Here is a 26,048-nt window from a genome sequence, read left to right as displayed (position 1 = left end):
CTGGTTGACCTAGGGCGATCTCCAAACGTCCCCGTCTCCCCCAGACGCCTACATCCCGCCGGTCTGAACGAAAGTGTAGCCCTCGGAGAGGGTGATGGGATAGGCTGGGGTGGAAGAGGGAGGAGCTTAGGCGACTGCAGCCTGAGGGATGGAGGCTAGACCAGAAGGAGGACTTCCAGGTGGAGTCGGCAAGAAGAGATGGGAAGGAAGAAGTTAAGATAGATGCCAGAGGCAGAGGAGGGAAAGGCGACCCTTTGGGGTCCCTTGTGGAATCCATCACCATCAACACGAAAAGGAGGGACATGGTGGGGCGGGGGGAACCAAGTATATTGTCCTGAGACATGGGAGGTGTCACTGACTTTGGAAACAGCTGAGTTTTCACAGTAGGACCCTCCCTGACCCCGCAAATTCAGTGCCTCTCCTTGAGAGCCTCTGAGATCTTCCCCAGCGTCTCTCTCTTCCCTGGTTCCTTCCTGAGACCATGTGTTCAGGCTAGATCTCTGACACTGGATTTTTCCCAGCCCCAGAGGACCTGTAGGCAGTCTCGTCCCCTCCACTCCTCACACACACACCTACTTCTCTAGCTCTAGGTCAAGGAATCCCAGGTGATTTATACCTCCGCCCTGCCACCCACTGGGGACACAACCAGGAGGAGAGATCTGGACTCACCTGCCTTTCCTTTTGGGCTGCAGGAGCCTCCTTGGAGGTGAACCTGGTCCCCCAGCCCCTCTGGGAAGTGTAGTAAACTCACCCCCGGCTTTGGGGAGAGGGGCCGGCTTGTGAGGCGCCAGGGGAAGGATGGGACTGCCCACTTGAGCTAACAGCTAGAACTGGGTGGGGAGGCAGCTCAGCTCCAACCCAGCGGATTAGGGAGATTAAAGTCAGAGGGGAGAAATGTCCGAGAGACCCAGAGGTGAAACTCGAGAGTCCTGTGGAGGAAAGGCCTGGGGGCTGAGCAGGGCGGGGTGGGGTGGGGTGGGGTTGGGGCTGGGATTCGGGGACCCTTCTCCTGAACCTTCCCATAGAATGTGGGTCGAAAGAGCACAGGCTGGGGAAGGTGAGTGAGTGTGCTGGTCCCTCTGTCTCTTCCTTGTCCCACTCGTCCCTCACTTGCATCTCACCAGCCCCCCGCTCAGCCCTCTGGCTCCTGGCCCCCCCCACTGTTGCGATGGGCACCCCCTCTCCTCGCCGTGCTGCACAGTGACCTCTTCCAGGCCTTGCTGGGTGAGTAGCCCCAATTCTCTGAGGGGCAGTGGTGGAAAGGGTGGCCTGGGCCTGCCAGGGCAGTGACTGAACTTGGGGGCTGGTCGGGAGCGAGCAGGTGGTATGGGGCAAGCGGGTGTCTACGCAGGGGTCAGGCGTCTAGAGTGTCCTCCCTCAGAATCCAGCTGCCCTGGCTGGAAGTGCTCCTCCCTGGCCAGACACCAGGAGGCGAGATGGTGGCAGGGGTGGCCTGGGAGGCAGGGGTGGGGGAGGGTAACTCAGCTTGTTCTGGTGACAGACATCCTGGACTATTATGAGGCCTGCATCTCGGAGAGCCAGGTAAGGGGGTGAGGTGGGGCCCCGTCCTCAGGGAGCGGGCAGGCAGGGGATGGCTGAGCTCGCTTGGGCGACTTGGGGGCCCTGAGGGCAAACTCCTGAGTCTGGGGTGCAGAGAATGCCCTCTCCACTGCCCCCCCCACCCCCGCCTCCTGCTTCCCCCCTTTCCTGGGCCCCAGTTGAGGACACTGAAGAGTCCAGGACAGTCACTTCTCAGGCCTCCTGAGGGATGGCTCGCCCCTCCCCTCCCCCAGGGAGTCCCTCCTGCCAGCCCCTCCCTCAGGCCCTGCCCCCTGCCAGGGCCGGGCCCCAGGACTGAAGGGAGCAGGGGTGCTCCCAGCCCCACTGCGGGGTGCTTCCCCCTCTGAGAAACAGGAGTCATCCTCCTGATCTCTGTCGTCTGCGCTGGTGCCTGGCCAGGCCTCCATCTTTGCCTCAGGGCCTCTCTGCTGCTGCTCTCCTCTCCTCTCCCATTATCCGGGTTCCTGCCGGCACTGAAGCAGTTAACTCTGCCAAGGCACCCCCCCCATCCTCGCTCCTCGCTCCCTCCCTCCCTCCCCCTGCTTCCTCTCTCCTCCTCTCTCCCCTTCCCTCCTCGGCTCCACGGCTCCCTCGGCCGCTGCCGCCTCCGACCCCCCCACCCCACTCCCCCGCCACGGCCCCTAGCCCCTGGCCGTTAGGCAAGCCCCCCCCCTCCCCCGGGGCTCCCCGAAATCCAGTTCCCCACCCCCACCCCAGCTCATGCCCCAGCCCCCGAACTCCGGGGCTGCCAGCCCCCGGTGCCCCCGCCCCTCCTGAGAATCGGGGTGTGCTCCCCAAGCCCCCTCCCCTCCATTGGGGACCCCCTTTTAGGGCCCCCTTCCCCTCCCTCCCACGCTCCCCTCCCCTCCCCTTCTCCAACCCCCTCTTTCCCCTCTCACCCCTCCCCCCATCCTGGCCCCCCCCTGCAAAAGTGGGGTGCGGAGGGGGGAGGGGTGAGAACCCACGGAGGGGAGGAACGAAACTCCGATGAAGTCAGAGCCCCTTACCCGCCGCCGCGGCCAGCCCCCCCAACATGGACTGTCTCTGTATAGTGACAACCAAGGTAAGCATGATGGGGGGGGCTTTGCCCTGGGAGGAGGGTATGAGTTTGTGGGGAAGGGTTAGGCAGGCCTCATTTCAGGCTGGGGGCCCTGGAGCGACAGCATCAAGAGATGCATTTGGGGGTCATGGTTTAGTTTTGGGGTTCACATCTGAGATAATGCTGGGTTTGGCCACAGGTGCCCCCTGGAGTGATCCCTTTGTACCTGTAGAGAAATGGAAAATTTGGGCTGTTTTGTGGTTTGGGGGGCTAATGGGTTTTGGGGTTCACCAACGATGTTGGAGGGGACTTATCTAAGGAGAAGCCTGGCTCGCAGGGGAGCCCTGCTCTTGTACGTTAGAAGGTGGACTGTGTGAGGGGGGTCTTCTGCCCTCCTTGGCGACAAACTGGCTTCCAGGTGTCTTGTCCAGTTTCAGGGGGCTCTTGGCATGGGGTAGACAATTATTGGTTGTGCCTGAATGGTCTGGGGGTGTCGGCGGGCAGAGAAGGGGTGGGCCTTCAACCTACAGAGCAAGCATCTTGTGGTAGATACATTTCAGGGTACGCTCAATTACAGGGAACTGGTCATTTAGGGTTTGATCTTACAGAATGGGTTTAGTTGGGAGTTGTCAGAGGGCTAGGGCCTGACATAGGATCCCTGGAGGGAATGGACCAGGTGAGGCGAGGGTCTGGGATACTCCCATGGGAGGGAGAAGAAGCAGCCCAGGTTGCCAGACCCTGAGGAGGAGGAGGAGGAGAGCTTTTGGGAGACGGGATTTGAGGAGGGGGAGCAGGTGGGTGGTGCAGAATTTGGGGGTGGCCCAGGCAGGTGCTCACTGTCCCCGTCTCCTCCCACACTGTATCCACCCCTTGTTGAGGAAGAGGGAGAAGAGGGGGAAGAGGAGAAGAGGAGAAGGGGAGGAGAAGAAGATGGAGAAGATGGAGGGGAATGTTCCTCTTACCCCTGACACAGGGGATCAAGGTGGGGGAGGACACCTGGATTTCAGGTTACCAGGGTGAAAAGGAGTTGAAGGAGGGCAGAGCTGGTAGCAAGCGGCAGAGGACTGGACGAGGGTGTCCCTGTGGCTGGAGCCTGGAAAGGGCAGATCTTGGATGGGGAGCACAGGCGAGCTCCTGGTGGGGTGCAGAATACCTAGGTCTTGGCTGTGAGACTGGGACTGGCAAGCTGGATGCCTGGTGTGTGGAGGGAGGCCTGGGCGGGTGGCAGGCAGCTGGGGGTTGGGGGGTGGGACAGGAAGTGGGGGCCGGGGAGGCGGGGTCCGGGTGAGTCACAGGCTGGGGAGGGGGTTATATTTAGTGGGAACTGCAGCTTCTCAGGGGAGGGAGCTGAGGACACACATGTTCCCTGCCACAAACTCACACATGTGTGTACACATGCATCGTGCACGTGTGAGCAATGGATGCAAGAGACTGGAGCCCTAGGACCTTTGGGTCCCGAGTCCCCACGCCCTCTCGGGCTACTTGCTTGTCCCCAACCCCCCCAGTTCTGTGGCTCCAGGCTTCCTCCCCAGGCTCCTGCTTCCCCTGTTCCCTGGAGTGTCAGTGCATTTTCCGTGCCTCCCTTACTCGGGCCTGGACTCCTTAATGTCTGTCTGGTCCTTTGCTTCTCCCGTCTCCTGCCCTTAGCCTGCCCCTCAGCCTTAGGTTCCCTGGCTGTGGTACCCTGTGCTCAGGTGTACCCAGAAAGCCAGTTGGAATGTGTGGGTTCTGCTTCCAACATGTGAACGCACACGCGATCGCGAGCGAGGGTGAGGGGCTTGCTTGGCTGGCAGGCTCTTCTGGGAGGGGGAGCTTATTCGCCTCCCATCCAGACTCCTACTTCTTCGATGGAGCCCACGGCGAGCATCCCCGAGGGAAGGAGCCTTGCGCAGAGAGGATCAATCATGCCTTTGGGGTTTTACAGAAGCGTGGAGGAGACCCAGGCTTGCCACATTCCTTGGCCGGAAAACTTGTCAGTCTCGGGATGACGGGGACTCCAACTCCCATAAGGCCTTGAGGCAAAAGAGCCCTCGGTGTAAGGGGCCTGCTGTCCGTGGGGCTGTTGGGAGTTGTGGTCCCTCTGTATCCAGGGCAGCGGAGGGTAGCCCGGGAGGAGCCAGCAAGGGGCACGAGGCACTTGCTTCCCCATCCCCCCCACCCCCGCTCCGCAGCGCCCACCGCGCCCAATGTGCTGGGTGGGGTCGGGGGTGCCCAGGCTTTGCGGTCTCAGGCTTCCCAGCCCCGTCTGGGAGTCCTCCATCTTTCATCGCCTATATTTAGATTCCTGCCGCAGTAATTTAGGGAACATTTATGGAGGGCCCGCGCCAGGCCCCGCGCGTCGTGCTCCCGCCTGCCTAGCGATCGCCTCGTCTTACTCCGCGCCGGGGTCTTCGCCGGCGTCGGGCTTGGAGAACCTCTCGCTCCCACTCCGCCCCCGTCCCTCCCCCTTCTCCCCGCGCTGCTGCCGCCGTTGCCATGGCAACCGGCGACGACTGAAGTTGCGTGGCTGACTTGAGGGCCGGGCGCGGGTGTCGGAGGGCGGAGCAGAACCGGGGGGGGAGGGGGGGAAAGCGGGGAAAGACCGGGGGCTTTGAGCCCGAGCCCCGGAGGCGAAGCGGTTAAACCCTCCGGGTGGTCCTCATTGGGCCAGGCCGGGATGCCGGGGGCGGGGCAGGGTGGCCAACGGCCTCATTCATTGGCGGACAGGGGCGTGGCGGAGGGGCAGTGTGGGCGAGGCCGGGGGAGCGAATGGGCGGGAAGTGGACGGAGGCGTGGTCTCCTGGATGGGGGTGGTGGGCGGGGCCTGGCTTACTCTGTCGAGGGAGGCGGGCAGCAGCCCTTGGGAAGGGGCGGGGTAACCTGACCGAAGTGAGGGCGGGGCTGACCCGGCAGGGGCGTGGCGTGGTCCCATGTGCCGACAGGAGACGGGGTTTGAGGGGCCTGTTGTCTAAGGAACTGCGGGGTGCGGGGGGTCTTTGGGAAGGAGAATCCGAGGGCTGGGCGGTCTGACGTCTCAGTCTTCCTAAGATGGAGGCCTGTTCAGATTTCATCAGAACACAACCTCCTACCTCAGCTCTCTGTTCCAGGGAGACGGTTGCTAGGCGACAGCAAAGTCCTTGATTGCTGCGTTGCCAGGCAACAGGGAAACGGAAAATGGAGGGAAAAAGGAAATGGGGGGTGGGGGAGGGTCTCAGGGGCCACAGCGCCCGCTGGCGGAGAACCGGGGCCTGTGCATTTTCTATTCTAGAAGGAATTTCAAGTTGGCTCCTTTCCGCTTGGGCAACCTCCGAGGGATGCGAGCATTCCAGCCAGACATGAAACTAGGGCGCTGGGGGTCATTTTGGGGGCGCACCCAGCAGATTCCGATCAACGGGAAGGGAGGGACATAGGCGAGGTTCTGGGGCCTCTGAGTCCGTCCTCTCTGTCCTGTGTGGGCATTATAAAGAAGCCCGAGGGACAAATTTGAGGAGACTGACTGCTCGCTGGGCTCTAAGAACCGGGAAGGTGGGCGTTTAATGGAAGAACATTTGGAAGAGGTGCTTTCAGGGTTAGTCGTTTGCGGGAAAATGCAAACCTCAGGGGCAGTCGTTTTGAGGCGTTCTTCAAGATTTGTGGGTCACTGCCAATTGCAGGCCAAATCTTACTTTGGGTGAATGTTTTTTGAGGCTTGGAGGTGGGGGAGATAGATATATTTGGGAGCATTCTCCTAACAAAGTTGGAATTCAGAATCATGAAGGTGATGTTGAGATGTGGGAAGGGCAGCCAGAAAGGAAGAGAAGTACTGTATGAACTTGAGAAGTGAAGGAAAGGGATAGGGAAGTATTTCCTAATTTAAAGGTTTGGAAATAAATCGAAGAGACTGCAATCGAATGTGGAGGGTCAAGCTTTAAGATACATTAAGGACTCCCAGAAGTTGATGGCTGGTGAGATACATATAGATATAGATAATTTTAAGTTTTTCTTTACGTTTATTTGCTTATTTATGTACTCTCTACTCTCAACGTGGGGCTCGAACTCACGACTCTTCGAGATCAAGAGTTGCACGCTCTTTCCACTGAGCCAGCCAGGGGCCCCTCCGGTGGTACCCCGGGCGGGCATACTGGAAAATCAGGAGTATCTCATTATGTGCAGGGATTTATTTGGACAGGGACCCCAAACGCGTCTGAAGACTGTTTATTTGGATGTTTGCATTAGAGCAGGGGTAGTATTTGCACTAATTTCAAGGTCTCTGTGGGCGGATTAGGGGATATGATTTTGAAAGGGAGGATTTAAAGGGCAGTTACATTCGAGAGGACGACCAGCACCGGTGGTCCGTAAACGCTTGAAGAGCGTCGCCTGGCTAGCAGGTGGGGCTGGGCTGCAGGTTAGAATAGATGTCTCGGCATCGGGGGGATGCTGTCCGCAGTAATAACCCTGTTTGGGGAGGTAGCGGGGAGGGGCTTGTGGGAGGCATTTTCGATCCTCCGGGGGTCCCTCTGCAGTGAGGCAGAAGTGCTGCTGCTTTCCCGCACATCGGAGTCGGCTGGAGATGAGTGGCCCGGGGAGGTTTGGGAGTCGTTATGGGCCTGGTGATTTCCGGGGCAGGAGATTAGGTGAGAACTGTTATCTGTAAACTGGTCAGTCCGTAGAGGGGTCGGAATAGGCGTGTCCTGTGGAAGGCGAAGTCCACAGAGAAACAGCTGGAACCTGGGAAGTTGATGGCTAAGAGGGTCTCCCCTCACCCCCACGCTCCCTTCGTGACGCTCTCCCGCACTGCGCAGGCGCCGCCCCCCCCCCCTCCGGCCGCAGCCTCCAGTCGCCGCGTCCGCCGCAGCCCCCGCCCCTCTGCCCCTCCCCCTCCCCCAACCCTGGGACCCTTGCTCTCCCACCCACCCCCTCCCCTCAGTCCCCCCTCCCCTTCTCCATGTCGGCTCGGAACAGATTCGCCTCCATGTGTCTCTGCGTGGTACGTGCCGCGGTACGGGCTCCGGCCCCGCTCCCCTCTTCCCGGACCCCCCAAATCTCAGGGTGCAAGCTTCAAGTGCTGTCGCTCTTCCTTCTGCTTGGTGCGGGGTCTCTGGGTTGCAGTGTCTCGCGGACAGGGGCAGCGGGTCGCCCCTTTTATCCACATCCCCGCTTTCACTGACACCCCTCTATTTTGGGGGTGCAAGCCCCGGTTCCAGGTCATTCTGTACAGCTGGGGCTCCAGTGATGAGAGGACCAAGGGGGAAGGAACAACAGCGATCCCCAGGCCTTTTACTTGCCTATGCCCTGACATATTGGGGGTTCAGACTTGGTCCCAATGGCATCTGAGCTATAGCCCTTGCGGCTGAGTCCCAGTAGGGTAAAAGAGGGGATCCTCCTTTCCTGCCTGTCCTGCTTCTGTGGTCCTGTAATCTGGGACCGAGGGGTGCTGACCCGGATCCCCCACCTCCCAGTTCCCAGTTTGGGAATTACCCTCGCCCCACCCCTCCAGACGTTTCCCCCCCCCCCCCCCCCCCCCCCCCTTACTACATGTACAGTTATCTGAAAATTTCCCAGGACTGAACATGGGCCCTAACCTCCTTCAGCCACATTCTGAAACCTGTACCCCATTTCCCTCACATGGTCTTCTAATGCAGGGGAGTCTCCTCCCCAGTCCTAGACAGTCCCCCACCCCCATGGGGTTGGGGGCAGGGAGAGGTGTCTGCAGTCTCACTGGGATAAAATTTTACCTTCATTTCCTCTCTAGAATAAACAATGAATTTTTGTGATCCCATGTGCTTTATGTGCACCCTGACATTTCTTCATCAGGTTCAGGGATTTTTCCCTGTGAGGTGGGCTGAAAGTGGAGGGGCAGGGGGTTTGAACCCTCCCCAGACTTGGAGAAACTGGAAGCTGCCCCCCCTGGGCCCTGCCTCAGGACCAGGAAGGTTATGGGACTCCTGGGAAGTACAGAGGGGAGCTGCTTCCTCACCTTTCCCCTGGACCCCCAGTTCTGGGGCACCATCCAGGCTGCAGACCACCGTTTCAGGGTGTGCAGTGAACACTCTCCTTCAGGTCGTGGGGTTCCGTTATCCAAGATGGCCCAGCCTCTGGGGGGGGGGGGGGGGGGGGGGGGCGCTTTTCAGCTTACTCTCCCCGCCCCTTCACTTTTCCTCCTTCTCTTTTTTTTTTTTTTTTTTTTGCACCCAAAGGCTGGTCTTGAAACCTGGAGCTCAGGATTCTCTTTCCAAGTCTGTGGCCCAGAAAACGGAGTGTATCGTGATGAGCCCCTGTTTTCCTTCTTAGGGGAACTTCTCGTCTCTCACGTCTCTGTCCTGGGTGGGAGAGGCTTCTTGTGGCTGGCCGCATGTCCCAAACCTGTTCTGCTGCCCGCCCCCCCAGCTATGGCTGAACTTGGGTTACATCCTCTGAATTTTCATTTTCAGAGTCTTGCTTGAGCATCAGGCATTGACCTTGATACGCTTCCTCTACCTCTAGTTGGATCTTGTAACTGTTGCCCTCCCAGGGTTGGGGTGCTCAGCTTTTCAGATGTTTTTCTTGAGAGGGGATTTCTGCTTTCTTTTACCTGTGTGTCCGGTGGGGTCGGGGGTGTGTGTGTAGGGGGGTGTCTTCTGTTTTTTCCCGCCTCTGGGGGAGCCCTGCCTGTGGTACCCTCCTCCTCCTTCCCGGAGCTTGGAGTTTCGGGAGGGTCTGCTTCTGTGGGGGCTGGCTCTGGAGGAGGGGGATAGTGTGAGGACCGAGGCCGGTGTGGGAAGACCCAGGCAGGGTTGCCGCCCTTCAGTGCTGTATCCGGCTGTCCTTTTCCTCTCTCTCTGGGCCCCAGTTAATCTCATTTACTGGCATCCTTGTTAAGCTAGCGTGGGAGTCTGATGAGATGACTGGTGGTTAGTTGGGAAGGGAGTCAGGGGTCATGTTGAGTCTCACACCCCTAAAGGCCAGAGGAAGACAAGGAATGGACTCTGAGACTCCGTGCTCTGCCCCCTTCCCCAGTCAGTCAACCTGGAAAGACACCCATCCCTGCCCCCCCTCCTGAGCCCTACTACCTCCATTCCTCTCCCTGCCTTCTCCATCCCCCTCTAGTATATCCGATTAGCTGGCTGGGCTGTGGGCGTTTGTAGGGATGGGGCCAGACGCCTGGGGGCCCCTTTGCGGACTACTTGGGAACCAGTGGGGCCAGTGGAAGATGAGCTGGATGAGTTTAGCTTTGTCCTGCCTGAGGGGCTGATGCCAAGTACCTGCTAGTCCAAGGGCCTGACTGCAGTCCCTGCCTCTGGCCCACCAGTGCTGGAGAGCCAGTCACTCCTGGGGTAGAGGCTGCAGTGGGGAGACTGAGGCCCGGAGGTTGGGATGGGAGTGAGATGGGGTTGGGGGGAGGGTGCTGGAGCTTGAGTATGGAGGAGGGAGCTTACAGACGCGAGGAGTGGGGTGAAGATGCCTCGGGAAGCTGAGAATTTGGGGATGAGCGTTGTAATGGGGCATACAGCGTGTCAGAGGGCCCTCAATGGATGTGGCAGGGACTTGAACCTGAAGGCCTGGGTGGGGCTGGAGAAAAGGAGGCCGGAAGAGGGGTGTGCCAGGTGGAAGGCAGGGGCCCTGGGACATGGGGGGTGCGCAGGGGGGCGTTGGGGAGAGGGGCTGGGATTTGGGACCCACGGAGGGGAGCGGTGGCAGCCCAGCCTGTGGAGTGGTGGTGGCCAAGCCCTTGGGGGCCTAGCTGGAGAGGGACTGGGGGAGGGTGGAAAGTGGGGAGCCAATGGTGCTGGAGGAGAGGGAGGGGCAGGAACTGGTCAAGCCCCCGGGGCCTTCCGCCCTGCACTAGCGGGGGTTGGGGGCAGAGGAGGCTGCTGGGCAGGCAGCCTGGCAGCCCTGGGCCAGCCCCAGTGACGCCTTTGTCCCCATCCCCAGAAATACCGCTACCAAGATGAAGACACGCCCCCTCTGGAGCACAGCCCGGCCCACCTCCCCAACCAGGTAAACGCCCCCGAGCTGATGCACGTGGCGGAGAGGAACTTGTCCCACCTCGAGGCCGTCCACGGGGTCGTGGGCCACGCCCACCTCACTCCCCTCAAGGTAGGAGACTCAGGTGGCCCCCTCCCCAGTGCGGCCCGCCCTCGGAGCTCGGAGCGCCAGCCACCCCCAAGGGCCGGTAGGGCGAGAGCTGTAGCTGGGAGGAGGCTGGGACAGGGCGCCTGGGGCTTGGGCTCCTGGGGCCTGGGGAGGGGGCCCTTGGGGGGGGCTGGAGACACCTCGTTCCCACCCAGGAGAAACAGAGGCCAGACCAGTGGGAGTGGGCATAGAGCTTACAGCCAGGGTACGTGTGCCTGAGTGTGTGCATGCACGCGTATGCCGAGATATGTGCGCCCCCAGGATGCCCCCCACCCCAGGCCCTCTGCATTCCTTCACACCCCCATCTCCATTTCTGTTTTCTGTGGCCTGAGCTCTGTTCCCAGCTTCTGCTGCCCTCATTTGCTCTAGTCCCTCGTCCGCCTCCTCCCCCAACTTCCGGCCTCTGGGCCTGGCTCTCTGTGTCCCCGAGTCTCCAGCCCTTTCCATCTGTCTGGTCGGAGGCTCCCAGTCGTGGGGCCTTTCTGCTTCGGTCCTGGCCCCAGCCTCTGCTCCCCTCCTCCCTGCCTTCCCTCCCGCTGGCTGGCTGGCTGGCTGCTGCTTCTGGATGCTTTCTCTCTTTTCCTCCCACGCACTCTCCTGCTCCCTCCCCGAGCCCCAGCTCAGGCCCTCCGCGCTGCTCAGTCCTCCTGCTCAGGCTGCCAGCTCTCCCTCTCCCAGTTGCCCTTCCCTGGTCCTTCTCCCCGTTCCAGCCACCCCTCTCTCTCATCCTTCCCCCACCGCGCTTTTCCTCTTCCGGGTCCCTCCTGTCCCCCATTATTGTTCGCCACCACCTGTTTCCTTCCCCATCTCCTCCTCCCCGGTGCTCACATTATGTTTTTCATCTCTGGTCCCCTGGGAGACCCTGTTTCTGGGACCTTCCCTTTTCCAGCCCACTCCGCTGCTGCTTCCCCTTCAGTCTCCTCCTGTGGGGGCACAGGATGGGGAGGAAGGGAGACAACAGGCGGGCTATGGGGGCAGGGGTGGGATTCCAGAATCCTGTGGGATGCCAGGGGGAGGGGGAGGCTGCTGACATTTTGCCAGAGGAGACCCAGAGGAGGTTTTCTGAGCCTGGGGATGAGGAGGCAGGGAGGGGGCGGCCGAAGGTTCTGGGGTGAGGAGGAGTTCTGAGGGAAGGGAAACCATTCTGTGGCCTGGAGCAGAATGGGAAGACCACGAAAGGGTCAGAGGCCTTGGGGGCAGGGGACGGACAGGGCAAGGCTATGAAGTCAGGGCCCAGAAAGAGCTGATGGAAGGGACCAGAAGGAAGGCCCTGGAGGAGAGAAGACAGCATGGAATGTGCTGTGCGCCAGGGAGTCGAGGAAGGCCGACCCGGACATGCTCTTTGTGGGATGGGACCATGACGTCCCTGGGGAGGGGCGTGGGAGAGGGAGGTGTGTCAGGTGGTAGTGGGCTCAGGCTAGTGAGTGTTGGGATCGGGACTCAGGAAGCAAGGGAAGTGGCTGGAGGCCCTGAGCCAGCTGGCTATCTTCTGGGGACCAGGCCTGAGCTGGGGACAGGAGAAGCCTTGGTTTGCAGAGGGAGTTGAGAACGAAGGACCGTGATTTGGGGACAGTCTGGAGGGTTTGAAGCTGGGATGAGGGAGAGTGGTGCTGATCTCTCCAGGGAGTCAGAACTTAGGATGGACACAGGGGGAATGGGGCTGGAGTGGCGATAGGGACTAAAAGTGGGAGGAGGACAAGGGCTGCTTTGGAAGGTGGAAACTGCAGGGTGGGACAGGGATACGGGTAGAGGGTGTGGGATGCTGTAGAGAGAGGGGTGGGAGGCAGATGAAGGTAGCTGAGGAGGAGGCTTCTGGGGAAGGAGGCTCTAGGCTAGCGATGGGCGGGGGATTGAGGATGGGCTGTGGAATGGAGACCGGCGGTGTGGAATGAGATTTGGCAGTCAGTGGCCATTGGTTGGATAACAGCGTTTGCTGAGATTGGAAGGGTCAGAGGTTGGTGGCATTAGTAGATGGAGGGGTACGAAATGAGATCTGTTACGGAGCTTGAGAAGCAGTGTGTGGTGTTGAGAAATCGCGGTGGGAGAGAGGAGGGGAGGATGGAAGAGTCTGGGGAATCCGGGACGAGCGCCTTGCGCTTGGTAGGCTCCAAATAAATATTGGTTTAAGGAGGAGACAGGTTGGGGACCCCGGAAGGAAGCGCTTGGCCACCTCCCCCATTGCCATGGAGACGGGGCTTCGGTTGCCCTGGCAATTGGGGAAGCCCCTAGGACCCGCGAAGCTGGCCCCGCCCCAGAGCCTAGAGACCCTGCTGCGTCGTGGAGGCGACTGACGTCAGGCCAGGGGCACGCCCCACTTTAACCCTTTCCTGAATGAAGCGGGGCGGGGTGGGGGGGGGAGTAGCTGAGAAGATAGGACCCGGATGTCTCTCACCACTCCCCCTTCCTGACGTGCTGTGCACTCTGCGTAGGGTGAGGGGCGTACGGGAGGGCCGAAGGGGCTGTTCAGGATGCGCTGCGCCCACAAACCTCTTCAGCCCGGACTGCTCTCGCCGGACTCCCGGGGGGCGGGGCCCAGGGCAGGAGAGGCGGAGCTAGCGGGTCCCTTCTGCCTTGGGGACTCTGGTCGCCCCTAGGCCACGCCCATCTCCCCCCTCCCGTTGTCCTGGAGACAGGGCCTTCTGGAGGTGGGTCTCCCCAGGCCTTGGCTGGGCTTAGATACCGTTGCTAGGCAACAGAGTCCTCGGAGGAAGGGGCGGATTGGCTGGCGGGTGGGGGAGAGGGAGGGAGGGGCCTACAGCTGGGGGAACCCCGGATTCCGGGCACCCAGGGTTTAGGGCAGATGTGTGTGAAGGTGAGGGGCAGATCCGAGAGAGGGTTCTTAAGGTTTCTGGGTGTATCTAGGCCGACAGGAACGGGGTGGGGGGGCCGGAGGGGGGCAGGACCCAGTGGACATGGACGCACTGGGGTGTGTGTAGCACATAAGGCAGTGGCAGCCTGAGGTGTTACATCCGGTGAGAAGCTCCCCCTTTGCCTGCCCCCCCCCACACACTCTTTACCATCTGCTGCTCCCCCATCTGGCTGTCTCTCCCTCCCTTCCCGCTTTCTCAGACACCTCCTTCCACGTGCAGGGGGCCTGGGCTGGGCACAGCGAGCGCCTGGCCCAGGTGCATGTGTGTCTGTGGTAGAGGCTGAGCTGGGTCCTTGAGGGGTTCGAGAGCAGGCTTGGTTAAGAGGCTGAAGGGGTAGCCAGGCCGGTGGGGACCCCCCCACCCCCACCCCGAGGACGATGGGCTTCCTCTTGAGCCAAGGCTCAGGCAGCTCGTCATCTCCTTCCCCCTCACAGGCCAATTCTCCTCCTGTGATTGTCAACACAGACACCCTAGAAGCCCCGGGATATGTGAGTTGTTTAGATTTTGGGGCCCTTGCAGAAGGAAGGAGGGAGAGAGGGAAGGCCTGGGTCCCAGCGCAGGGTGGGGGCTGGCTCTCAGGCGGGGATGTCTGTCTCACTGTTGCTGTGTTTCTGGTCCGTGTTGGAGTTGCAGGTGAACGGGACAGAGGGGGAGATGGAATACGAGGAGATCACATTGGAAAGGGTGAGCAGGCTCCCCACTCCGAGGTCCCCTCCCCCTGCCTCCCTGTCGGTGCTTGTCTCTGTGCCTGTGTGTTGTGGGTGCCAGGCTCTTAGCCTTGTCCCTTCCTGCTCTGGTCACAGCTCCCCAACCCCTGTGCACGCCTCCACCCCCAGTCACCCTGCCTGGAGCAGGCAGGGAGGAGGGCTGACACTCCTCCCCTCGTCCTGCCCAGGGCAACTCAGGTCTGGGCTTCAGCATCGCAGGTGGCACTGACAACCCACACATTGGAGACGACCCATCCATCTTCATCACCAAGATCATTCCTGGTGGGGCTGCGGCCCAGGATGGCCGCCTCAGGTGGGGAGGGGATACAGGGGTTAGGGTGCCGGTTCCCTGGAAAGGGAGGGCTGGGGCAGCACGAAGCCCCTGGCTTAGGCCCACCTTGCCGCCTCAGGGTCAACGACAGCATCTTGTTCGTAAACGAAGTGGATGTGCGGGAGGTGACCCACTCGGCCGCGGTGGAGGCCCTCAAGGAGGCAGGCTCTATTGTCCGCCTTTATGTCATGCGCCGGAAGCCCCCGGCGGAGAAGCTCGTGGAGATCAAGCTCATCAAGGGCCCTAAAGGTATAATCCAGGTGCATGTCCCCGCCCCCATCCCAGCTGGAACCCCCGCCCCCAGGCCTACTCCCCAGCCCCCCTGGCCCCGGAGCGCCCACCTCTGCCCTGCCCGCCACCCAGGTCTTGGCTTCAGCATCGCAGGGGGTGTAGGGAACCAGCATATCCCCGGAGATAACAGCATCTACGTGACGAAGATCATCGAAGGGGGTGCCGCCCACAAGGACGGGAGGCTGCAGATCGGGGACAAGATTCTAGCGGTGAGGACCCCCATCCCTCTGCCAGCCCGCACCTGGGGCTCGCCTCCCGACCCAGGCAGGCCCCACCTTCCGCATCACCGTTCTCATGGCGCGGCTGTCTCCGGGGTATTTCCAGTTCCGTCTGAGCTCTCCTTCCTTGGCCCCAGGTCAACAGCGTGGGGCTGGAGGATGTCATGCATGAGGATGCCGTGGCAGCCCTGAAGAACACGTATGACGTGGTCTACCTGAAGGTGGCCAAGCCTAGCAACGCCTACCTGAGTGACAGCTATGCTCCCCCAGACATCACGACCTGTGAGCGCCCTCCACCCCTCGCAGCTCCCCACGGCCCATCCTGGTGACCCCCAGGGACATCCCGGTGACCGCCAGATAGAAACTCTCTCTCCTGTTCTGTGGTTGGAGCATAGATGGAAAGATCAGTCACCTTGGAGGACCTAGAAAAGATCGTCCGTGGTCTCTTCCCCAGAAGGCACAAGGCCCAGACAGTTTTGTGGCTCATTTTTTTTTTCCAAATTTTCAGGATATAGATAATTCTTAACGTTCCTTCTGAGCAAGAAAAAAGATTAAAAGAATTCACGTTTCGTCATATGAGGGCATTTCAAATGGTCACAAAGGTAACATCAGAGAAGGAAAACGTAGGCCCCATGTTCCTTCTGAAGAGAGACGTGGAAGTTTATAGGGACACAGTCATAGACCAAACACAGCATCAGGTTGGGGAATTACACTGTCTCGAAGTGGTGTTTGTTCCATAAAAACTTCAGGTGGTTTTGTATTGGGAAACTTTTTTTTTTTTTTAAGATTTTATTTATTTATTTGACAGACAGAGATCGCAAGCAGGCAGAGAGGCAAGCAGAGAGAGAGGAGGAAGCAGGCTCCCCGCGGAGCAGAGAGCTCGATGCTGCAGGGCTTGATCCCAGGACCCTGGGATCATGACCCGAGCCGGAGGCAGAGGTTTTAACCCATTGAGCCACCCAGGCACCCTATGTATTGGGAAACTTTTTAATACGATTTGTTGTATTCAACAATCGAGGGACTAACATCATAAAATTGTTTCAGCTAGACTCAGGGAAAAGACGGAGCAAATTCAGCTTCTGTTTTCACGTGAAAATGTAGTAAACCAGGAACACAGATGTTTTCCTTAACACGATGAATGGTAGTTATCCTACCAAGAGGGACCCAGGTTCCTTGGAGAAGGGGCCAGTTCTCAGTCTTGGCCTAGAAAGCAATGGAGATAGCCAAGATTGCCGGGTTGTTGTTAAAGACCCAGGAGGGGCTCCTACTGGCGAGTCAGTCAGAACTCATTCACCATATGAAAGTCTGTGAGATCATAACGTTGCTTGAGAGTAATTGGGCACCCTTGGAGGGTGCTGGGGACCCTCCATTAGGACCCCTGGCAAATGCAGGGAGAGAGGGATGCGTGTCTACTCGCTTTCTCGGACAAACCACACCCCAGAATTACCAAACAGTTGATAATGGCAAGATGCCTTTTATTTTTATTACTATTATTTTTTTAGATTTTCATTTATTGGAGAGAGAGAAAAGCAGGCTCCCTGCTGAGCAGGGAGCCCAATGTGGGGCTCCATCCCAGGACCCTGGAGATCGTGACATGAGCCGAAGACAGACGCTTCGCCATCTGAGCCACCAGACGTCCCATTTTTTAAATTTTTATTTATTTATTTTTTACTAGGCTCTACATACAATGTGGGGCTCAAACTGACAACCCCTAGATCAAGAGTCACACGCTCTGCCGACTGAGCCAGCCAGGCGCCCAAGGGAAGGTTCTTTTTTGTAGCGTAATTCCTCCTGATAAGTGCTCCTTCCTCCAAAAAAAAAAAAGAAGTAGAATATTCTATTTTGCTGTCCCCAGCAAAAAACCAGAACCAGGCAGTGGCCCTCAGTGGCCACTCAAGCTCCTGGGTGAAAGGCTGCTGGGGAGATAATAATGAGGGGGTCAGCTGGCCACACCTTGAACTTTGCCAGTTAGTCTCACCTAAGACGACCAGATAGTTTTGCCTCCCGCCGCATAGCTGTTTTTTTCCTACCGCGTTGCCTACGAAGTGTTTGTGCCAAGAAAAATGGAACTAGAGTCTGTCGAAGTCTCTAGAACAAATCACTAGCTCGCAGGAGAAACAGGCATATGTTAACACCATCAAAGATGCCAGCTGTGATTTCCCCATTAGAATCTGCCTAATAGAAAATGGGAAATTCTATTAGACAAATGACCTAGTTTTTCCCAACCAATGATGGCCAAGAGAAGGAAAAAGGAGAGAGAGAGGGATTTTATAGATTAAGAGATTTGAGAAACAGAACCTGAAAGAAAGCCCCCAAGGCCTGGTATTCATGGTTCCCTTGACCTGACCACCCCGGGCACACCTAGGACATGTAACCCTCAAACGGACGACACCCTGGGAGAACCCGTCCCCGTGAATTCCTGCCCCCCAGCATTGCTGGGATGGGACGCCCCCTTCGCCCTGCCTGGGCCCTGGCGAAATCCTGTCTCTTCCCTCTGAGTCTGCTCCCCTGGTTCCCAAGGGAGAAGGCGGGCTGGTGGGCGCTGCCCATCCCGAAGCTCGGTCCCACGCCTCCTCCCACGTCTTCTTCTAGCCTATTCCCAGCACCTGGACAACGAGATCAGTCACAGCAGTTACCTGGGTACCGACTACCCCTCGGCCATGACCCCAACCTCCCCTCGGCGCTACTCCCCGGTGGCCAAGGACCTGCTGGGGGAGGAGGACGTGCCCCGGGACCCGAGACGGATCGTCATCCACCGGGGCTCCACGGGCCTGGGTTTCAACATCGTGGGCGGCGAGGATGGCGAGGGCATCTTCATTTCCTTCATCCTGGCGGGCGGCCCCGCGGACCTCAGCGGGGAGCTGCGGAAGGGGGACCAGATCCTCTCGGTGAGGGAAGGCCAGCCCTGTGCCCTTCTCCCCTCAGCCGGAGCCGGGCCCCCAGCTGCGGCCGCTCAGCTGCTCCCTTCTCCCCAGGTGAACGGCGTCGACCTCCGCAGTGCCAGCCATGAGCAGGCGGCCATCGCCTTGAAGAACGCGGGGCAGACGGTCACCATCATCGCTCAGTATAAACCGGAAGGTACCAGGCCTGCAGCTCCCCACCGTGCGGGCGAGGATGGTCCTGGGAACTGCGTCCCCTCTGCCGGCCGCTTCGGCAGCAGTGGGCCGGGGCCGGAGCTCAGGAACCTTCTTGTCCTTCCCCAGAGTACAGCCGATTTGAGGCCAAGATCCACGACCTTCGGGAGCAGCTCATGAACAGCAGCCTGGGCTCGGGAACCGCCTCCCTGCGGAGCAACCCCAAACGGGGTTTCTACATCAGGTCGGACGCTTCCCGGACTGCGCCCCTCCTGGTTCTCTGCTCTTCTCGCTCCACCCCTGTCTGCCTCCCGCTCCCCACCCGGGCCCACAGTGTCACGTGCCACCTCCCTGAGTCTGCTGGCGGGCTCCGCGGCCTCGGCTGGCAGTCTGAAACACCCGTAGCCACTGGAACGTAGCCTCCGCGCCGAGTACCCCTCGTGCCTTCTGGCCCGGTCACCCTGACCCTCTGCACGGAACCTCCGCAGTCTGGCAATGCAGAGGTCACTGGCTGGCGGAGAGGGGCCTCGAGGCTGTGTGGACTACCATGGGCACCGTGGCTCCCCCCCGCACCGCCCTCCCCGCCCTGGGCTTCTGTCCTGCGGCTCGCACGGCCTCCCCCCCTCCCTGCTGAGGCTATAGCTGTCCTAAACGCAGTCCACTCTGGCCTGACCTCCTCCCGCAGGTCCAGACCTGCATTTCTGGCCATCTGCTTTCTGGACACGTCCCCTGGGATGTCCCACGGGCGTCTCACACTCAACACGTCCCGAACTGGGCTCCCTGCGGTCTCCGTCTCAGGCTCTGGGTCTTGCTGAATCTGTGTTCCTTGCTCGATGACGGGTGCCGCTAACTGTCCTGCCTCCAGGCGGGTCTGGCTTGGCCCTTCCCTCCCTGCTGGACTCCAGAGGCTCCCCGGCTCGGTCCGCGCTGGCTCCTGGGGGTGCCAGACTGTCTCCTCTTCAGTCCCGCGGCTGCCTTGGTGGTCCTTCCTTTCCTTGGCCTGGCCGGAATTTGGTCTTTTTCTTTCTCACCCCTGTGGCTGTCCTCTGCACGGGCGCTGCAGACCGCGGTCCACACACCGTGGGTTCCCCGCAGTCCGCGACCCTGGTGGGAGGGCTGTCGGCTGCAGAGCCCTGGCCTGGGGGCCCTGGCAGGGTCTCCGGGCGCCCGGGGCCTCCGCCCATCTCTGACCGCTGGCTGCCCACCCTCCAGGGCCCTGTTTGACTATGACAAAACCAAGGACTGTGGCTTCCTGAGCCAGGCCCTGAGCTTCCGTTTCGGGGACGTGCTGCATGTGATTGACGCCAGCGACGAGGAGTGGTGGCAGGCGCGGCGGGTCCACTCCGACAGCGAGACCGATGACATCGGCTTCATCCCCAGCAAACGGCGGTGAGGCTCCCGGGGCCTGTAGGCTTCCTGCTACAGGCACTCAGGTCCCAGCAGCCCCTGGGGTGGGGCTGGGGGGGCAGTGGGGAGGGCCTGGGCCTGCCCTCTGACTCCTTGGAGGTCTGTCCGCTGGGCACGGTCCCTCCTGCGAGCCTTTGGAGCAGGGCCCCGTGCCGGCCATCTCCCTACCCTCCCATCCCTCCGTGTCCCCCACAGGGTTGAACGGCGGGAGTGGTCAAGGTTAAAGGCCAAGGTAGGTGGGGGGGGGTAGGCTTGGAGCGAGGGGCGGGGCCCCATGGCAGGGGCAGTCTGCCAACCACGTGGCCTGCTCTCTCTTCACAGGACTGGGGCTCCAGCTCTGGATCACAGGGTAGGTAGGGTCAGCTGGGCCGGCTGGGGTGAGGGAGCCCTGAGTTCTTGATATCCTCCGGAAGGTGATACGGGGCCCCCGAGTTACCTGTTTGAGAGCCCCTCGCAGATGCCCTGCCTCCCATTAGGTCGAGAAGACTCCGTTCTGAGCTACGAGACGGTGACGCAGATGGAAGGTAAGGCCCCCGGCCCCTGGCCCTGGCCTCTGGCCGCTCCCCACCCCGCGGTCCGCCTCAGCTGGCTCTCTGTCCTCAGTGCACTACGCTCGCCCCATTATCATCCTTGGGCCCACCAAGGACCGAGCCAATGATGACCTGCTCTCCGAGTTCCCCGACAAGTTTGGATCCTGTGTACCCCGTGAGTATGGCGGGGCCCTGGGGCGGGCAGGGTGGTGGGGGCGGGGCCTAGGGGCTGTGGGGCGGGGCCTCTGGCAGAGCAGCCAGCGGAGGTTGGGGTGCAGGAGGGCGGGGGTTCTCAGAGCAGGGGTGCTTCTCAGCCGCGTTCCAGGTTGGGGACCGGGGCAGGGGGCCGGTGGGGGCCGGGGGTGGTGGTGCTGCCCTCCCCCACCCTGCAGTCGTGGTCTCCCCAGCAGCCCCCAAGCTGGCGCTGTGGTGGTGGGTGCTGGCAGGCTTGAGGCTGGAGGGATGGTTAGATCTTTGGGGGGTGGCGTGACTTCCTGGCAGATACCACGCGGCCCAAGCGGGAGTATGAGATAGATGGCCGGGACTACCACTTCGTGTCCTCCCGGGAGAAAATGGAGAAGGACATCCAGGCGCACAAGTTCATCGAGGCCGGCCAGTACAACAGCCACCTCTATGGGACGAGCGTCCAGTCCGTGCGGGAGGTGGCCGAGCAGGTAGGACCCGCGGGCACCCAGCCTCTTCCTTCTCCCCTTTCCCTACCCCATGGCTTCCCTCCAGCTCTCTCTAACTCTCTCTCTCTGTCTCTTTCCCCGCTGGGTCTCCACTCCCTCCTCCACCTCCTTCTCCTCTTGGGCAACTCTGTCTGACTGCCTGCTCTCCCTGCCTCCCTCCCTCACTTGCTTCCTGACCCCAAACTCCTTGCCACCATCTGTCCCCTCTCCTCCCCTTCCCTCCTCCTTGCCCCATTTTGCCTCTCTCCCTCCGGCCTTGCCCTTGGTGGCTTGGCCTCCCCAACTTGGTCCCTCCTTCTGTCCCGCTCCCCTGTGGCCCTTTGCCCTGGCCTGTTCCTGGGGTCTGCATCCCCCTCTCCTGCTCCTCTGCCTCCTCCTTTTTCCCCCCACTGGCCCTCACCCTGCCCTCTGTCCCTCCATGGCTCCTTTCTCCATCTGCCTCTCCTCCCTCCCACCTGTCTCTCCTTGTTTCTTCCATCTGTCTGTCCTGTTTGCCCCCCCTTCCTACTTCCTCTCTCCTTTCCCCTTACTTTCTCCTGTCCCTGCCTTCCACATGCCACCCTGCTCCCTGCCACCCCTCTGGCCTTGCTCTGTCCCACCTTCTGCCCCCCCCCCCCGCCCTGTCCTGCTTGTCCCTCACTCCTCCCTTGTTCCCTCCAACCCCCTCTCCCCTCCCTCTCCTCTCCGTCTGTCCCTTCCTTTTTCTCTCTGTCTTTCACTCTGTCTGTCCGTAACCCCTTCCCACCTTGACTCCCTGCTCACCTGTCTTTTCACATCCACGTCACTGCCCCTTTGGCCAACCTCCCATCCCCCACCTTTCCACATCCCGTGTCCTGTGTCTGGTCCCGGCACCTCTGTCTGTCCTTGCCCTCCCCCGCCGTCCCCCCTCCGCCCACCCTGCCCGCCCCCAGGGGAAGCACTGCATCCTCGACGTCTCGGCCAATGCCGTGCGGCGGCTGCAGGCGGCCCACCTGCACCCTATCGCCATCTTCATCCGCCCCCGCTCCCTGGAGAATGTGCTGTGAGTATGGTCCCAGGGGGCCTCCCCTCAGCCCCCAACCGGCGGCACTGGGCCTCAGAGGGCCTCTGCTGAGCTCTGCCCTCTGCTCCCGGGACAGCAGCTCCGGCAGCCCTGCAGGGGGACTGCCCCGGGAGCTGGAGCCCAGAGCACGCAGGGAGTCCAGGCCTTTCCCTTCCTTTCCCATCTGGGCCTGGCCAGGACTACAGCTCCCAGCAGCCCCCGGGGCAGACCCCTGGTGGGCCGAGCCGGCCTTCGGGTCTGCGGGGAGCTGGGGTTGGAGAGCCTTCCCCACGCCGAAGGCAGGAGGTTTGAGGCTCTGAGAGATCCCTGGAGCGGCGCCACCAGGCGGGGATGGGTCGTGGGGGGTCCAGGGGTGGCCGTCGTGGCCCCGGGGGCCGTCGGGAGCTGCGTCTCCGGCTGCCGGCTCCGGATGAGAAGAGAGCCTTGCGCATGGGGCCCTGGACGGCGGTGAGAGGCGGTGGCGGCCGCTTAGGCGCCGCCTCTGGCTGTCCGCAGGGAGATCAATAAGCGCATCACGGAGGAGCAAGCCCGCAAAGCCTTCGACAGAGCCACCAAGCTGGAGCAGGAGTTCACAGAGTGCTTCTCAGGTGAGGCCGCGGCTGCCCGGTGCTGGGAAGGGGACCCCTGTGGGCAGGGACCCTTGCTCCCTTGCTCGGCGTCAGGCCTCACTGCCTGCCCCCCTCCCCCGCCCCCAGCCATCGTGGAGGGCGACAGCTTTGAGGAGATCTACCACAAGGTGAAGCGTGTCATCGAGGACCTCTCAGGCCCCTACATCTGGGTCCCGGCCCGAGAGAGACTCTGACTCCGGCCCTGGCGTGGCCTGGACTCGCCCCGCCTCCCTCCCGCGGGCCCCTTGGTCTGGACTGAATTGCCCAAGCCCTTCGCTCCCCCTAGCCTCCCTCCCATCCCTTCTTATTTATTTCCTTTCTAACTGGATCCAGCCCTGGAGGGGGGACACTCCCCTGCATGTATCCCCGCACCCCAGAACTGGGCTCTGGAACCCCGGGAACCTGGGGTCTGAGGGGGGGGGAGCCGGGCTCCTGGTCCCGAGCCTGTGCTCCTGAGGACCGGAGCCCCTGCCCTCCCCCAACGCACACACAGCCCAGCGGGGGCCACCTGCCCTCCCCACCTTCTCCCACACACATTCCAGAAGTCAGGGCCCCCTCGAGGAGCAGCCCGATGCAGGGATGCAGGGCCACAGGCCTCCTCTCCCTCCTGAGGCAAGGCCTGGGGCCCCCCTGCCCCCATCAGAACTCCCCAGGTCCCTTGGTTTAGCATTTATTTTTTCCCATTTTTTTTTCTTCTCAAAGGTGGTTTTTTGGGGGGATAAGTGGGGGGACGCTCCTGTGGGCCCCCTGCCTTCCACGTGCCCCCCACCTTTTTTCTTTGCCGGTTTGCATGAGTGGAAGGTCTAACTGTGGCTTTTTTTTTTTTTCCCTGGGATTTACTTTTTATTTTACTTTGTTTTATTTTATTTTATTTTTTATTTTTTTGGGAACGGGGAGGGATGGGTCTAGGGAGTGGGAGCGTGGGAGGGAGGGTGGGGGGCAAGGGTTGGGGGTCGGGCGTCTGGGAGCCAGGGGAAGACTGGAAATGCTGCCGCCTTCTGCAATTTATTTATTTTTTTCTTTTGAGAGAGTGAAAGGAAGAGACAGATACTTGAAACCTGGTGTGTGGCCTGGTTATTTGGGACGCGGGTGAGGAGGGAGTCAGGGTGGGAGTGTAGGGAGGGGTCTGGGAGTCAGACCCTTCTTCACGTCAGCCCAGAGAGGGGAGAGCGCCCTGAAAGGGGCCTTGGAGGGACCCCGAAACCAGGGACCCCGAGTCAGTAGTGAAGTACGGGTCTGGGAGGCACTGCCCAAAGTCACTGAAAGACCTGGAAAGACTGGCACAGGTTCCCTGAAGCAACTTGGCCCAGCCCTGATCACTCCCCTGGGCTGTCTGGGGCAGCATGAGGCTCTCAAAAGGAAAATGTGGAGGGAACTTTCTTGGTTCAGGTTCATAGAGTTGTGGACAGAGCTGGGCTCTGGCAGTGATGTTAACAGATTTGTTGATGAGAAATGCAGTGTAAATATTTATTGGATTTCTTTATGTCCCATCTCTATAGAAAGATTCAAAGCAGCTTTGCCAATAATCAGGTAGGAGAATGGAACGAGACCAAAGATTAAAAAAAAAAAAAAAAAAAGCCAGAGCATATGCAGTAGGTATGAGGGAACATACCATCTCTGAGCTTCCTGGTAGACAGGGCAAAAAGGGAAATGATCCGTTACCTAGTTCTTTCTTATAAAGGAGCAAAAAAGCTCTGGTTCTTTTTTTTTTTTTTTTTTTTAATTTATTTATTTGACAGAGACAGAGATCACAAGTAGAGAAGCAGGCAGAGAGAGAGGGGGAAGCAGATCCCCCGCTGAGCAGAGAGCCCGATGCGGGGCCCGATTCGGGGCCCGATCCCAGGACCCTGAGATCACCACCTGAGCTGAAGGCAGAGGCTTTAACCCACTGAGCCACCCAGGTGCCCCAAAGCTCTGGTTCTTTGAGGAAGTCAGATTTTCCTAACCCTGAGCCTCGCTGAAGCTTCTCAGAGGCAGCTGCATGGGGCGTCTGTTCTCGGCTTTGCTTCTGCCGATGTTCACATGCTCGAGAGGCCGCTGCCAGGAGGACCTCAGCTGCAGCATCGATGAGCCATTGCTGGCTCCCTCTGACTCAGGGCCCCCAACGGGGAAGGGTGAGGGGAAGGGGGAGGTGGCAGGTACTAGAGTCAAGATGGTTAAGCCCGGAACAGTGCAGAAGCTGTTAAGAGTTGGATGCAAAATTCCACCCCGGGGCCTGAGCTGATCCAAGGAGTGCAGTAGAGATCTCTAGCGGGGTGTCACTTAACCTGGTGGTTCTCTCGGGGGATCGCCCCACAGGAACTTCTGGGAAGGGCTCTAAAGGAAAGAACCCAGCCCACTGAGTCCTGGGGGCAGGCCCCTGGGGGGGTGCTGCACTTCAGGAAACCTCCCAGGTGACTCTGATGTCTTGCTGGGCCCAGAAGCACTGCTTCCAAGAATGTTTCTCAAATAACCCTTCTTTTAGCTTGGTTCTGCGTAGGAGCAGATGGTTTGAGGCTGTGCTGATGTTCTCAGCCATCGGCCGGAGGGAGAAATCAGCTGAGGAAGGTGTGTGCCAGGTAACGCGTCTGGATTGAAGGGGTTAAGGAGAGTTCACTGAGAAGGAGTAGAATCTCCTAATTCTGCATGCATCACTTTTTAGATTATGAAAGGAGTACATGTACCTTATAAAAATTCAAATAAATATAGAAATGCATATGGTGAAAAAAAAGAAGTTCCCTCCCCATCTCATTCCATATACTCCTCAGAGGGGAGCACTTTGGCAGTTTTGTGTTCTTCCAAATCTATAAAGAGCTCTTCCCCGGCCGGCTAAGGAGACCGTATGTTTGCGTGGATAGGCGCACTAGATTCCCGAGCGGACCGGGGTTCAAATCCCCACGCCTCTTCTTCGCTCCCTCTCGATTTCTTTCAACAAATACTTACCTGGCTCTCCCTGGGTGCCAGGCAGCGTTGGAAAGGCTGCGAGTGCGATGTCCTGGCCCTCGGGGACACTGGGGTCCTTGCAGTGGGGACCACGGACCACAGGAAGGGAAGGAATGCAGATCACGAGGATGACGATGGTCCCAGCAAGCAAAGACAGTGGCAGCGCGGTGCGCATCTTTGCGGGTGTAGACGGGGTGCTCAGGGAGGCGTCTCCTTGGAACACCACTTGAGTTGCAGCCAGCAGGGTGAGGAAGCCTGGGGCGGCTGGTGTGCCAGCTGGAGAGTGAGGAAGGGCGAGGTGGGAGGAAGCAGGGGATGCCGGAGGACAGAAGGAGGTCACAGGCTGGAGCGGGCAGGGGGGGAGGAGGCAGAGAGGAGGGGGTCAGAGACATGAGCCCTTCGTGGGTTGGACAGAGCCTTGCAAAGCCGTGGGAGCGGGGCAGGTGGGCGCCCGAGGCGAGGGCGCGGCAGGAGGCGCTAGAGAGCCTGGCAGGCGGCGCGGTGGCGGCGGTCCTGTGGCCGGAGGTCAGAGTGCACCTTGTGGGAGCTCCGCTTCTCAGCTCACAATTGGGAGCAGTAACTGCCGCTAGGCAACCTGGCCCCCGGCGCAGTGAGGTCCTCGGCGCACAGCCCGCCCTCGCCACGAAGCACTACCCATGATTGCCCTTGGCCTCTTGGTCTGTTCCT

General features: G+C 60.2%; 1 protein-coding gene across 1 annotated transcript; it reads left to right on the top strand.

Annotated features, from left to right (window-relative positions):
- The first annotated feature begins 879 nt into the window (after positions 1–879).
- DLG4 (discs large MAGUK scaffold protein 4) lies at positions 880–23,501 on the top strand. Its single transcript, XM_032839991.1, is given in 23 exon segments — positions 880–913; positions 1,125–1,153; positions 1,155–1,224; positions 1,502–1,542; positions 10,469–10,633; positions 13,974–14,027; positions 14,173–14,223; positions 14,435–14,559; positions 14,657–14,826; positions 14,941–15,077; positions 15,224–15,368; positions 17,679–17,974; positions 18,062–18,164; positions 18,290–18,404; positions 19,373–19,549; positions 19,763–19,799; positions 19,889–19,916; positions 20,044–20,091; positions 20,171–20,272; positions 20,599–20,771; positions 21,701–21,810; positions 22,327–22,418; positions 22,527–23,501. Coding segments are annotated over 23 exon segments (2,394 nt in total). The 5' UTR covers positions 880–894; the 3' UTR covers positions 22,634–23,501.
- The last annotated feature ends 2,547 nt before the right edge of the window (positions 23,502–26,048 follow it).

The sequence above is a fragment of the Lontra canadensis genome, unplaced genomic scaffold, assembly GCF_010015895.1.
Source record: "Lontra canadensis isolate GAN:19392208 unplaced genomic scaffold, GSC_riverotter_1.0 scaffold110, whole genome shotgun sequence".
Lineage (NCBI taxonomy): Eukaryota > Metazoa > Chordata > Mammalia > Carnivora > Mustelidae > Lontra > Lontra canadensis.
The sequence above is the reverse complement of the archived record's forward strand: the minus strand, read 5'-3'. Positions and strand labels throughout refer to the sequence as shown.